The sequence below is a fragment of the Drosophila busckii genome, chromosome 2R (assembly GCF_011750605.1).
Source record: "Drosophila busckii strain San Diego stock center, stock number 13000-0081.31 chromosome 2R, ASM1175060v1, whole genome shotgun sequence".
Classification (NCBI taxonomy): Eukaryota; Metazoa; Arthropoda; class Insecta; order Diptera; family Drosophilidae; genus Drosophila; species Drosophila busckii.
Genome location: NC_046605.1, coordinates 16,598,643 through 16,610,964, shown reverse-complemented (window position 1 = coordinate 16,610,964; position 12,322 = coordinate 16,598,643). Strand labels below are relative to the sequence as shown.

General features: G+C 40.0%; 4 protein-coding genes across 9 annotated transcripts; 1 reads left to right on the top strand and 3 right to left on the bottom strand.

Annotated features, from left to right (window-relative positions):
* The first annotated feature begins 36 nt into the window (after positions 1 to 36).
* On the top strand, positions 37 to 2,376 carry LOC108597683 (beta-glucuronidase). 2 transcript variants are annotated; one of them, XM_017984358.2, is made up of 5 exons: positions 391 to 446; positions 515 to 1,259; positions 1,317 to 1,898; positions 1,954 to 2,092; positions 2,148 to 2,376. In XM_017984358.2, the coding sequence occupies exons 2-5, from the start codon at positions 573 to 575 to the stop codon at positions 2,309 to 2,311; spliced, it is 1,572 nt and encodes a 523-aa protein (XP_017839847.1). In that variant the 5' UTR covers positions 391 to 446; positions 515 to 572; the 3' UTR covers positions 2,312 to 2,376. The 2 variants fall into 2 exon arrangements, with proteins under 2 accessions (XP_017839846.1, XP_017839847.1); XM_017984357.1 differs by having other exon boundaries at positions 37 to 1,259.
* Positions 2,315 to 2,938, bottom strand: LOC108597684 (zinc finger HIT domain-containing protein 3). The gene is made up of 3 exons (XM_017984359.1): positions 2,858 to 2,938; positions 2,630 to 2,796; positions 2,315 to 2,576 (listed from the first exon to the last, which is right to left on the bottom strand). The coding sequence occupies exons 1-3, from the start codon at positions 2,920 to 2,922 to the stop codon at positions 2,374 to 2,376; spliced, it is 435 nt and encodes a 144-aa protein (XP_017839848.1). The 5' UTR covers positions 2,923 to 2,938; the 3' UTR covers positions 2,315 to 2,373.
* A 1,082-nt stretch (positions 2,939 to 4,020) lies between these two features.
* LOC108597458 (reticulocyte-binding protein 2 homolog a-like) lies at positions 4,021 to 5,269 on the bottom strand. The gene is made up of 3 exons (XM_017984030.2): positions 5,212 to 5,269; positions 4,476 to 5,153; positions 4,021 to 4,410 (listed from the first exon to the last, which is right to left on the bottom strand). The coding sequence occupies exons 2-3, from the start codon at positions 5,148 to 5,150 to the stop codon at positions 4,021 to 4,023; spliced, it is 1,065 nt and encodes a 354-aa protein (XP_017839519.2). The 5' UTR covers positions 5,151 to 5,153; positions 5,212 to 5,269.
* A 658-nt stretch (positions 5,270 to 5,927) lies between these two features.
* Positions 5,928 to 11,763, bottom strand: LOC108597457 (beta-glucuronidase). 5 transcript variants are annotated; one of them, XM_017984025.2, is made up of 8 exons: positions 11,575 to 11,763; positions 8,206 to 8,612; positions 7,834 to 8,146; positions 7,231 to 7,768; positions 7,027 to 7,170; positions 6,882 to 6,966; positions 6,506 to 6,821; positions 5,928 to 6,451 (listed from the first exon to the last, which is right to left on the bottom strand). In XM_017984025.2, the coding sequence occupies exons 1-8, from the start codon at positions 11,576 to 11,578 to the stop codon at positions 6,258 to 6,260; spliced, it is 2,001 nt and encodes a 666-aa protein (XP_017839514.1). In that variant the 5' UTR covers positions 11,579 to 11,763; the 3' UTR covers positions 5,928 to 6,257. The 5 variants fall into 5 exon arrangements, with proteins under 5 accessions (XP_017839514.1, XP_017839515.1, XP_017839517.1 ...); XM_017984026.2 differs by lacking the exon at positions 11,575 to 11,763 and adding an exon at positions 10,373 to 10,404; XM_017984028.2 differs by lacking the exon at positions 11,575 to 11,763 and adding an exon at positions 9,624 to 9,708 and having other exon boundaries at positions 8,206 to 8,558.
* Positions 11,764 to 12,322: the final 559 nt, after the last annotated feature.

The following is a 12,322-nucleotide window of genomic DNA, read 5'->3' as shown; positions in this document are numbered from 1 at the left end:
ATAAAAGCTTTAGCATTCAAAGACAAGATAAACACTTCAACAAAAAGAACAATAAAACTGAATTATGTTTTACACATTTTCATATTAATTGAAAATTCTAAAGCATGGAATCTTTGTGGAGTTACTATTTAACGCTAATTTGCCTAACGTTGGTAGGAATCGTAGCATCATTCGGTGATTTTGATTATTTGGAAGAATTTGAGGAGTATGACCTGGAGGAAAAATTTGCAAATGTAAAGCCGCTTGCAGCTACAGTGGGACTGCTTTATCCGCGGGAGTCAATGACACGGGAAGTGCGCAGCTTAGATGGCGTTTGGATGCTTGTCAAAGGAAATGCAAGTGATCCATTGCAGGGCATAAAAGAAAAATGGTATGCACAAGCGTTGAGAAAAACTGGACATGAAATGGTGCATATGCCAGTGCCAGCATCTTATAACGATATAACTGTGAGTAAGGAGCTGCGCGATCATGTAGGCACAGTTTGGTATGAACGTGACTTCTTTGTGCCACATAGATGGAGCAAGGAGCATCAACGCACTTGGCTACGCTTTGGTAGCGTACACTATCTGGCGATGGTGTGGATTAATGGCCAACCAGCGGTTAAACATTGCATAGGACATTTGCCTTTTGAAGCTGAAGTTGGGCATTTGCTCAAGTTTGGCAACAAAAATCGCATTACAGTAATGGTGGACAATCGTCTGGACAATAGCACCATACCACAGGGTGAAGTACTTGAGGAGGAGAGCGACACAGGTGTGGTCCATTTGCAGTCATATACATTTGACTTTTTCAACTATGCTGGCATACATCGATCCGTGCAGCTCTACACCACGCCACAAACATATATCAGAGATATAGAACTGAACACACAGCTTATAAACAAGCAAGTGGGACGCATAGACTATCGATTAGATGCAGACTTAGTCGAACCACACATGGCTAATCTGGTGCTGTTGAAATTACATAATCATCTGGGTAAGGTGGTGGTTCATCAGATAAATCGCAATATGCGCAATGGAACGCTAGTGGTGCCCAATGTTAAGCCCTGGTGGCCCTATCTAATGCATCCAGAGCCGGGTTATATGTACACGCTGGAAGTGCAATTAATTGCCGCAAGTGGCAATGAGACTGATGGCGAAATATTGGATGTTTATAGCTTGCCTGTAGGTATACGCAGTCTTAGCTGGGATAATAATAGCTTATATATCAATGGCATGCCGGCTTACCTGCGCGGATTTGGCAAGCATGAGGATTCGGATGTAAGTTTATTTGAGAAGTTTTGCTTCTGGCATTTGCTTGATCCTTATCTTTTATAGCTACGTGGCAAGGGCTTGGACAATGCATTACTTGTGCGGGACTTTAATCTGTTGAAATGGGTAGGCGCTAATGCTTACCGCACCTCACATTATCCCTACTCGGAGGAGTCTATGCAATTCGCCGATGAGCATGGCATTATGATTGTCGACGAGTGTCCCAGCGTCGACACAGATCACTTTGAGCCGCTGTTGCTGGAACAGCACATGACAGCGCTAGAGCAGCTCATACATCGAGATCGCAATCACGCTAGTGTTATTGCCTGGTCTATAGCTAATGAGCCACGCTCCTGGAACAAATACGGAGCGCCATACTTTAAGAGCTTAGCTAATTATACAAAAAGCATAGCGCATGGACGACCGCTGACGGGAGCGAGCAATGCGTTTTACCCGTCAAAGTGCATGATGTCACAGTTTTTGGATATTATAGGCATTAATCGCTATAATGCCTGGTACCACAGTGCGGGTCGAACCGATATGATCGTAAATAAAGTGTTTGAAGAGGTTGACAGTTGGCGCCAGGAATATAAGAAGCCTGTTATATTATTTGAGTACGGTGGAGATGCATTGGCAGGTTTTCACATGGTAAGCTACATGCCAAAGTCACAGTCAGCTCCATTTGCACTAACTTTTCTTACAGCTGCCATCTTCTGTGTGGTCCGAGGATTATCAAGTAGAGTTGCTCTCAAAGCATTTTCAAGCATTCGACAAGCTTCGTAAACTCAACTGGTTTATTGGAGAATTTGTGTGGAACTTTGCCGATTTTCAAACAGAACAATGTGGGTAAGCAAAAATCTCAATATACGTCTAAATTAACAGAGTTATTTTCTGCAGCAACTACGCGTGCGGGTGGCAACAAGAAGGGCATGTTTACACGCAATCGCCAGCCCAAAAGCACAGCCTATTTGCTAAGGCAACGCTATTATGCACTTGCCTTTAAACTCAACAATGCCAGTATGCCCACTGATCTCTTTGATTACATTATCAACTGGAATTGATAATTGTATTAACTAACTTAGCTTTAATCGAAACCAAATATAATTCACATATGTCACACATGTCAACTGCATAATTCTAATTCTGCACGTTCCTGGTCACTCATAGGCTCTACCTCCTGCAAACAAGCATTGGCAAATTCTATGAACAGGGGCTCCTGCATGGCTGCCGTCATGGCCAGCTGTGCATTGTGCGACACATCAATTTGCTGCAATAGACTACGCAAATGTGGGTTGCACAACAGATCGCGCAGAGTTCCATTATTGCCTAAAAAAAATACATTCTTGTATTGATTGCAACCTGCAATGAAGTGAACTCACCTAGCTGCTCCAGCTGCGCAGGTGTTAAGGTGTCCTCTGTGCTAAAGGGCGGATAAATTGTAGGCTCTTCTGCCACGGCTTTGTCAAGCTGCCCTGGCTGTTCTTTTGCTAGCGTGCGCGCACACTCTGGAGACTCCTTATGTGTTTTATAGCAATTTACAGAACAACTGCAAGCAAATAGATTATTTTATGAGGACTGAATTTAAATATAAGTCCATAATAACTAACTAAGGTAGCAGACACTTGCTGCATTTGTATTTATTTGTTTTAACAGCACAATTAACGCACTCCATTGCTCCATATGATTGTGCAAATGTCACATCTGGCAACGCTAAGTTACACAGCTAACATCTATAGTATATCGATTTAAAATAAATTTCGATAGCTTGTTGCAAGTTGGCGCGTTGTTAAGTAAACTTAAGGTTTTTTTTTCTGTATTTGTAATTAAAAGTATACATATATTATTATTAGCTTTGATTGGCATGACATATTTATAAGCTACTCTGCTCCTCAATAAACTCAAGCAAAATATTGGGATATAGGTCGGCCAATTCTCTATGCATCACTATATCTAAAACACGTTGCCTCTTCCACTTAACCAACACGTAAGTATATGTGTCAACGTGAAATACCTTGTGTATTTTCTCCAATATTAGGCCACGTTGATAGCCAAGCGGATCCGGGCCCAATTCAATTTCAAAATTCCATGCAGGAGGACCGCTGCAACAATCAATGGGGGTATCCATATCGCTGTTATTCTTTGTAAACTTTACCGCAAGATATGGTAAGCTATCATTGGAACTGTGATCCGGTACCTTACAAGGTTGCTGTATTTTTAACTGCAGCTTTGTGGTGCTATTATATTCCTGTTTCTTAACGCTATCGAAGCGTGGCTGTTCTTGTTTCTTAACGCTTTCGAAGCGCTGCTGTTCTTGTTTCTTAATGCTCTCGAACCGTGGCTGTTCCGGATTTTTAACGCTCTCGAAACGTTCGCTGTTCCTGTTTCTTGACACTCTCGAAGCGTTGGCTGTTCCTGGTTTTTAACGCTCTCGAATCGTTGCTGCTCCTGATTCTTAACACTATCGAAGCGTTTCTGTTTCTTAACACTCTTGAAACGTGGCTGTTCCTGTTTCTTCATGCTCTCGAAGCGTGGCTGCTCCGGATTTCTAACGCTCTCGAAGCGTGGCTGTTCTTGTTTCTTAACGCTTTCAAAGCGCTGCTCTTCTTGTTTCTTAATGCTCTCGAACCGTGGCTGTTCTTGTTTAACGCTTAAAAAAAAACAAATCATAAGTTCTTAATGCTCTCGAACCGTGGCTGTTCCGGATTTTTACGCTCTGGATAGAGGGCGCTGTCGGGACAACCTTCTGATATCTCTTCGTGCCTCGGATTGTTTAGAGTCTCCCTCCGCTCTCGAAGTGGCTGTCTGGTCTTTCGAAACGCTGCTGTTCTTGTTTCTTAATACTCTCGAACCGTGGCTGTTCCGGATTTTTAACACTCTCGAAACGTTGCTCTTCCTGTTTCTTAACGCTCTCGAAGCGTGGCTGCTCCAGATTTTTAACGCTCTCGAAGCGTGGCTGTTCTTGTTTCTTGACACTCTCGAAACGTGGCTGCTCCGGATTTTTAACGCTTTCGAAGCGCTGCTGTTCTTGTTTCTTAATGCTCTCGAAGCGTGGCTGTTCTTGTTGCTTAACGCTATCAAAGCGTAGCTGTTGCTTAACACTATTAAAGCGCATCTGGGTGGAGGGCTGCTTGAAGCACTGATCAACGCTTGGAAACCGCGACTATATTTGGATTATATGATAATTTATTAATTTAAGCTCCTAAGTCATTTTAAAATGCTATGTACCTGATTGGGCACTTGTCCTTCAAGCTTTTCAGTCTTTGACTTGTTGATTTGCCGCTCGTCCAGCTGCGGGACGCTATTTACACTGGGACGTATGCTCTCACTGCGTTCGCTATTGTGTCTCACATCCTCTGGCCGTACGCTATTAGATCTTATTTTTTCATTTTGTACGCTATTAAAACGCACCGTTTGCTGCGGCACGATTTGCTGTTGAACGGATGTATAACGCACGCTTGGATGCATACTTTCCCCGCGAACGCTTAGATGACGAATGCATGCCTCGCGTACGCTTTCGTGTCGCACGCTGGGATGCCGAATATTATTGTCAATTGATGCAGCCACATTGGATATACTATTTTTCTTCGCTCTCTCCGCCAAAGTGTCAATTTTATTAATTAATAAAGTTGCACCTTTTGCAGTTTCACTGGCGCTCTCACTGCTGCTGCCGTCTTCATTGTCGCTGCTATCGCTGCTCAAGTTAAGCTCCTTGCCGAATGGAGGAAAGGTCTGCGGGCAAGCTTCAGGTTGTGCCTTAAGTTCTTTCTTAGACTTAGTCCTGTTCTTCTCATGCTTATCCTTACGACTCTTTTTGTCAATTGGACCAGGCGAGTTGCCTGATTTTCGCTTAGTTGTCTTTCCCGGTGAATAATTGAATCGGCAATTATTGTATTCCGCCATTATCTAAGTAATTGTACAATCTATTATAAATATCTGTCAAAATTCTTACAATATATATTACAATTCACAAAAATGCTTGAATAATAATTTTCAGATGAATTTACTTTTTCGAAGCAATTTCTAAAAGCAAATGCAGTAAATATTATTTTATCAACTCACAAATGTCAGTTTTTTTACACGCCGACTATTTTCAGGCACAAAATATTTCCATCACGTCAAATCATTTTATCTAGTTTTTTTTCTTCGTTTAATCAAATTAAACTGATTTCATAATTTTCACATTATTTTAACCTGGAAATTTTTTGGTAAATTCACTTTTTGTAAATTTCCTACATGATTAACATTTGAAATATATTCACCATAAAGCTTTTAATTTACATACATTCAGCTCCTCAATTAATATGCGTACAAAAATAAATGTTTTGTTTTTGCTTTCATATTTTTATACACTATTTATATGTACATATACAGGCATATATGTTTGTTAGCTCTAGACTGTTCAAGTATATTTGTCTGTACAAATATATAATGACAATTTCATCAATACTTTTACATTTAATATTTTTGTACTTATATTCAACTCGATAGACTCTGAGATTGGAAAAATATTTATTTTTTATATAACACTTAAATTAATAATATATTTACCAAATTTTTAACACAATTAATCAATCTGTTTATGGTGTAACTTTTTTGAACAGTTAACATTTTATGTATATTCCAACTATATTTCCAACTATTCAACATAATAGAAACTTATATTTAGTACGCATACTCAATGAAAAAATATACAATGCTTGTTATTTAAAAATAAAAAACGCTTTAAAAGCTAGTTACATTTTATTTTGATTCAAAACGCTCAAATAGGCCCATAAAAAATACATTTGATTCGTCAAGGCAATGCCATAGGAGAAATGCATTTCTGTTTAGTTCATATGAAACATTGCGCTTAAGATGAATAAAAATTACAAACATATAAACAATGTTTGGTCTGCATTACTACAATTTACAGTAATTATATATACTATATATAAAATTGTACTCTCTTGCAGTTTTGTCTTTTTTAAGTGTTGCGCTGTCTATGTTACAAGTGTGGCGGCCTCAATTTTATAAATCTGTGGCATCATGTTTAACACTAGCACCCACATCGGCTATGTAGGTGAAGAGGTCTTCCGGCATGCTGCACTGGTCCAGTTCACGTGCCAGCGCAAAGTATCTTCTACGCAGCAAATGTGCCGCTGCCTTGGGCTGTCGCGCACGCGTAAACACGCCCTTTTTATTGCCGCCCACGCGTGTATAGGCTGCAAGTGGGTAAGTAATCAGTAAAGGATATAGATGGTAATAGATTTGCTTACATTGGCCCGTTTTGAAATCTGCGAAATTCCAAACGAATTCGCCTATGAACCATTTTTTGCGACGCAGCGCATCGAACGCTTTAAAGTGTCTCGCAAAGATTTCCGTCTGGAACTCCTCGGACCACACAAATGCTGGCTGCAGATGCAAGCCCTCTAAGGTATCAGCTCCATACTCCGACATGATAATAGGCTTATCATATTTTTGATTCCAGGCAATGGCTTCATCGATTACACGCTGTGTCACCATGTCCAAGCGACCGGTATTCGAGTACCAAGCATTATAGCGATTAAAGCTTATAATATCCAAATAGCGACCCTATAAATAATATTATGTACATGTAGCAAATGAAGTAGTAGCCGTGTTTATAGCACTAACCGCCTTGTCATCCGCATGCGGAACTGCAATGGCTGCTGTCACGGGCCGCGTTCTGTCTAGGGAGCGCGTAAAGTTGGCCACAAATCTGAAGTAAACAATTTTTATATTAAATATTTACAAGCAATTAATGCATTTGGTAACCCACTGAAAGTATGTATCCGCATTGGTTTGACTAGTGCGAGGTTCATTGGCTATGGACCACATAACCACACTGGGATGATTGCGATCACGATGTATAAGCTGCTCTAGCGAGGATTTGTGCTTGCTTAACAAAGCCTGATTGAAATTTCTGTAACGGCATAGTATTGATCTTAAATTATACGACAGCAGATGGGCCAAACAAACTCACTCTGTATCCACGCTGGGACATTCATCAATAATCATAATACCATGCTTGTCAGCGAACTGCATGGACTCCTCTGAGTATGGATAATGCGAAGTGCGATAAGCATTGGCTCCAATCCACTGAATTAAGTTGAAATCGCGTGCCATAAGCGCATTATCCAAGCCCTTGCCGCGTATATCTGAATCTTCATGGCGTCCAAACCCACGGAAATAAACGGGCTTGCCATTGATCGTAAATGTGGCATTGGTCCAGCTAAGCGTGCGCAGACCTATGCTTAAGCGATACACATCCAACAGCTCCGCATTGGCTGCATGCAATTTGATCTCAAGCTCATACATATAGCCAGGCTCGGGATGCATGAGATACGGCCACCAAGGCTTGGCCTGTTCTACTTTCAAACGACCCGATAGCTTGGCATCGGAGGTGGCATTGGCAACCTGCACCCCCTCACGATTATACAGTTGCAGCTTCGCATATATAGCATTGTCTGCCTCATTGGCGGCGCTGCCATTAATGCTAATGACATAGTCCACATAGCCCACTGTAATGCAGTTAGAACACATAAATAACTGGGAGCAAGCAAGCAGAAGCTTTGGCTATTCTTACCGCTATTGTCGTCGGCCAGATTTGTACTTATTTCCACATCCTCTATGAAGGTCTTGGGCGTAGTATATAAATGCACGGAACGATGTATGCCGGCGTAGTTGAAGAAATCAAAGGTATAGCTTTGTATAATAGTGACACCACCATCATTGGCCACCTCGGAGATTTTGCCCTGCGGCACAGTGGTTTGTATTAAGGCATTGTCGCACATAACCGTTATACGATTCTCGGCTCCATAGTTGAGTATGTGTGTAACCTCCGTTTCAAAAGGCAGATGTCCCATTTCATGCTTAACAGCTGATTGGCCATTTATCCACTGTAAAGTTAGAAATAGAACTGAGCTTATGCTAAATCTCCGGCTATATTGAAACTCACCACAAAAGCTTCGTAGTGCACGCTGCCAAAGCGCAGCCAAACGCGTTGATTTTGTGACCAGGAGCGCGGCACAAAGAACTTGCGATCATACCACACCGTGCCCACATGATCGCGCAGCGATTGTTCTGTGGTTATATCATTATACGAAGCGGGCACGGGCATGGGTATTGTTGGTCTGCTTTTACTTAAATCCGCATTGAACCAGCCATCGCGTATGCCTTGTGTGGGATTATTTTGATCGGAGCGCACAAAATTCCAAATGCCATCCAATGAGCGCACTTCGCGCGTTTCCGATTCCGTTGGATACAGCATGCCTCGGCTTGTGGGCACCTCCTTGTTGACTATGATCAGCGCTAGAGTCAGATTCAGCACATAGAGAGCAGTTACCATCGAAATAAGCGAAAGCGCTGAAAAGAGATCAACATACGAGGAACGCCATAATTTTCGTCCTATTCTAAGCCTTTTTATTCCAGTGGCCAGACCACATATTCGTCTTCGATGCGGAAATACTAAACACATGTTAAGCCTTCTGGTCAATCTGCATATGCTTCTAATCAATCTTAAACTTATTTATCGTTTTCAATTATGACTCAGCTGCCGATAATATTTAAATGCATCAGCACTGTCGATGTGCACACATAAGCATTTGAACATATGTTGACGTTTATCAGTTATCTACATATGTATGCATTATTGATATGAAGATAAGCCAATAAGCACAATAATATTGGGCGTTTGTTTGCCAGTTTGTCTTAAATTTATGCTTGCAAAACATTTTTATTTTGTTAGTTGTCAATAATATCAACGGTAGAAACATTTTACTCATTTTAAGTTACAATGTTTTTGCACTCAATGTCAGCGCATTGTAACGGTTAATTTAAAAGACAAACGCTTCTTTCTAATTCTAATTTATACTCACAATTTGCATATTGTCATGTTGAAATCAGTGCGCGAAACGTAACGGAAATGAAATAGAATCCAATATTAATTGTTTACATTGCAACAATGCAATTGTGATTTACACACAAACATAATTACACACACTTTTGTGTTTGTAACAGTTTGTAGAAGAATTAAAAAAATAAAACAAAATCGTCCAGCAGGTCTAGCCATTTTCATATGTTCTCTTAAGTGAAAGCTCTTTACAAACCAGCTTAAAATTGCTCTTGCGTAAATCAGCTGTTTTTTAAACACAGTCACTCCCACGCTCTCTTTGGCACGTTCACTCTCTCACAATCAGTTTCTCTCTCTCTCACACACAAACAAGCACACAATTATTACATGGCACGACTACTTAGACTATGATGTTTTATTTTGTTTAACAGGTAATACAACAATCACAATCATTTTTGGCATTTAATTTCACTTGCCGACATTAACAAAACTAACAAATAAACAAATTTATTAAATTAACAAACATTTAAAGATTCTTTTCAATCCCATAATATGTAAAGTAGGTAAATTGCGGAGCTATCTTTGCTTATCTAGTCTGTTGCCCGCCATGAGCTAACTATGACTGTTTACTCTCTCAGTCGTAAGAGTGTTTGTCCTAAAAAATGACAATTCAGTGCTATCGAAAGTGAACGCGGCAAATTCAAATTATGTTTTATAGTACAAAAAAGTTTTTCAAAGCAAACTACTGAAGAGAACATAAGTTTGGTCTTTTTACTACATGCAGGCGCCACTTTTTAATTTATGAGCTCATTACTTTATCTTCGAAGTTCATATATAATCTATATGACAATAATTCCATGGTATTACATTTGGAGCCCCAAGAAATGTTTTTTTTAGCAGTCTTTATCGTATAGTTTTTTGCAGTTATTTTTTCAGCCATTAAGAAAATAATGAGGGTGGAAGGAATGAATTTACGAGCTTTCGGCTTATGTTTCGTAGAAGGGCACCGGCACTTGATTATTTACATGATTCAAAGAGTCAAATTAATTTTTTAAATAATAAATGGTTTTCGTCATCTTCAACTATATTTTATTTAGATTTGTCAAATGTTTGTATTTATGAAAAGACTGTCCTAAGTCATTTTGTCACGTATAACTTAGCCTAAAGCACAGGTGTTCATTTTTGTTGTTGTTTATAAGATTTCATAGGAGCAGTTATGTTATACACTTAATTTGAATGTTTTATCGTTATGATGAGACTACTGAATACTTACCCATAATGCTGGAGCTCTATGCACTGTGACTGCCGCAAGCAAACTGAAGTTGCATTAATCGTGGCAGCTACGTTTTATTGCAACTGCTTAACCATACTTGAAATGCGAAGCACAGCAGAATTACCGTTCTCAAGATAACTTAAGAATTGTGTGTACTACAACCGTGTTTATACATATTTATGTATGTGGGTTATCAATAAAGGCAACAACAACATAAACAAACACTTGCTTACCCCAAATTTCAAATTTACGACATGTTAGTCGTATCTTTAAATGCATTTTGGCTCCAGCAACAACTGCAGCCGCCAACTGACCAATGTGCACTGAATTTGATTATGTTGTGTACTATATGTAATCGCGAGGGGGGCCAGCATGATGGACTGGGTCAAAGAGACCAAATGTGGCACATTATCCATTACCCCGTGGCGCCGTGAGCCAGTTTCTTGCGGCTTCAATCAAAAGTGATTCGAGAGAATCAGGCGCAACGCACAGCGGATGCCCATTAAACAAGGTAATTGTGGGCCGGTTGCCAACACAAAGGTCGCCCCTTTCATCCCTTAGACATGCCCCTTAGCCTGAGTTTCGGCGCATGGGCGGAAGCACACGCACAGGCCCCACTGTACCAAGTGGATCGACAACTGCAATGAATGTGCCCCTAATTAGGCGTACCACCCCCCACACACAGAGCCACACTCGATAAGCCAAGCGTTCCAAATCCAAAAGTGTTTGGGGTCAACGACTATCAACAACAACAACAATTACTAGTCTGAGTCGCTTTTTAAGCGAGAACACTAAGGAATAGGCAGGAGCCATTAGGGTTAACTTACAATTAAGCGCAAAGTTGATTTAATTAATTTTGATTAGAGTCGCATCAAACATTAAAAGAGTTAACTCACATTTACCCTAAGTACAAGAGCTTTTAATTATAGTGTCATAAATGTTTTCTTGTTCTGAGTAATAAAATCCGGCATATATACACGATTATTTATATGTGGATGTATTTACACGAGTTTGTAATTAATTGAAAGGCAGATGGATCCCATTAATCAAAACGTTTAAGACTCAGCTTGGAATCTTCATAATCTATATTGTATGTATTAGATTTTGTATCAAACGATGATACTTATAATTACAACAATAACTTGAATGTCAACAAATGCCGGTTTAGTTTGGGCTTAAAAATGTTTGTTGTGCAAATTTACCCATTTTTTATTTGCTGAATAATCAGGTGATTCCAAGAGTTCGTCGGGATTTTTGTTTGAGTTTAAAATCATTTAATCAGTTTAACACTTGTGCTACTGTATTCCCATCAACAAAGGCACGAAACGAGAACCACGCACTTAAAACCATCAAACGTCCACACCAAACCGGCGACAACTTGACAGGCGGACGTTCGCTGTTTGACTAACGAAATGACTGCCTAACTTAAGCTTAGAAGCTTTGGTTTGCTTTACGCTGGCTTTGACGCTAGTCTCTGTGTTGTGGGTGCTCGCGGGAGTAGATAAAACAGAGTGGGGACGTAAGTATACGCGCTTGTGTGTTTATTATTGCATGCGCGGCCTTTAACATTTATGCTGCACAACAATAAAGCTCATAGTGAGATTACCACGATCGTTTTTGCGTATTTCTTTTCGTTGTTGTGTTCGTATGTGCCTAACATAAGTGAAATTGTTATTTTCAAAACACATTAAATGTAAAGTGTTACGCCTATTTGTTTCTTACGTACCGTAAAGTCACATATTTGCAGTTTTGGCCTTGTACAAGAGAAATTTCACTACGCAAATATAAGCAAATAAATATTTATACCGCCAAGCATTGATGTAAACAAAAAACAGCTGAGAATGATTCGTCAATGTGGCAACGCTGTGTGTTGCGCATACGATAAGAGCTATTGTTATCGACAATACCATTGTCATAACAATCTGTGGCGGAAAATTCAAGAATTGGACA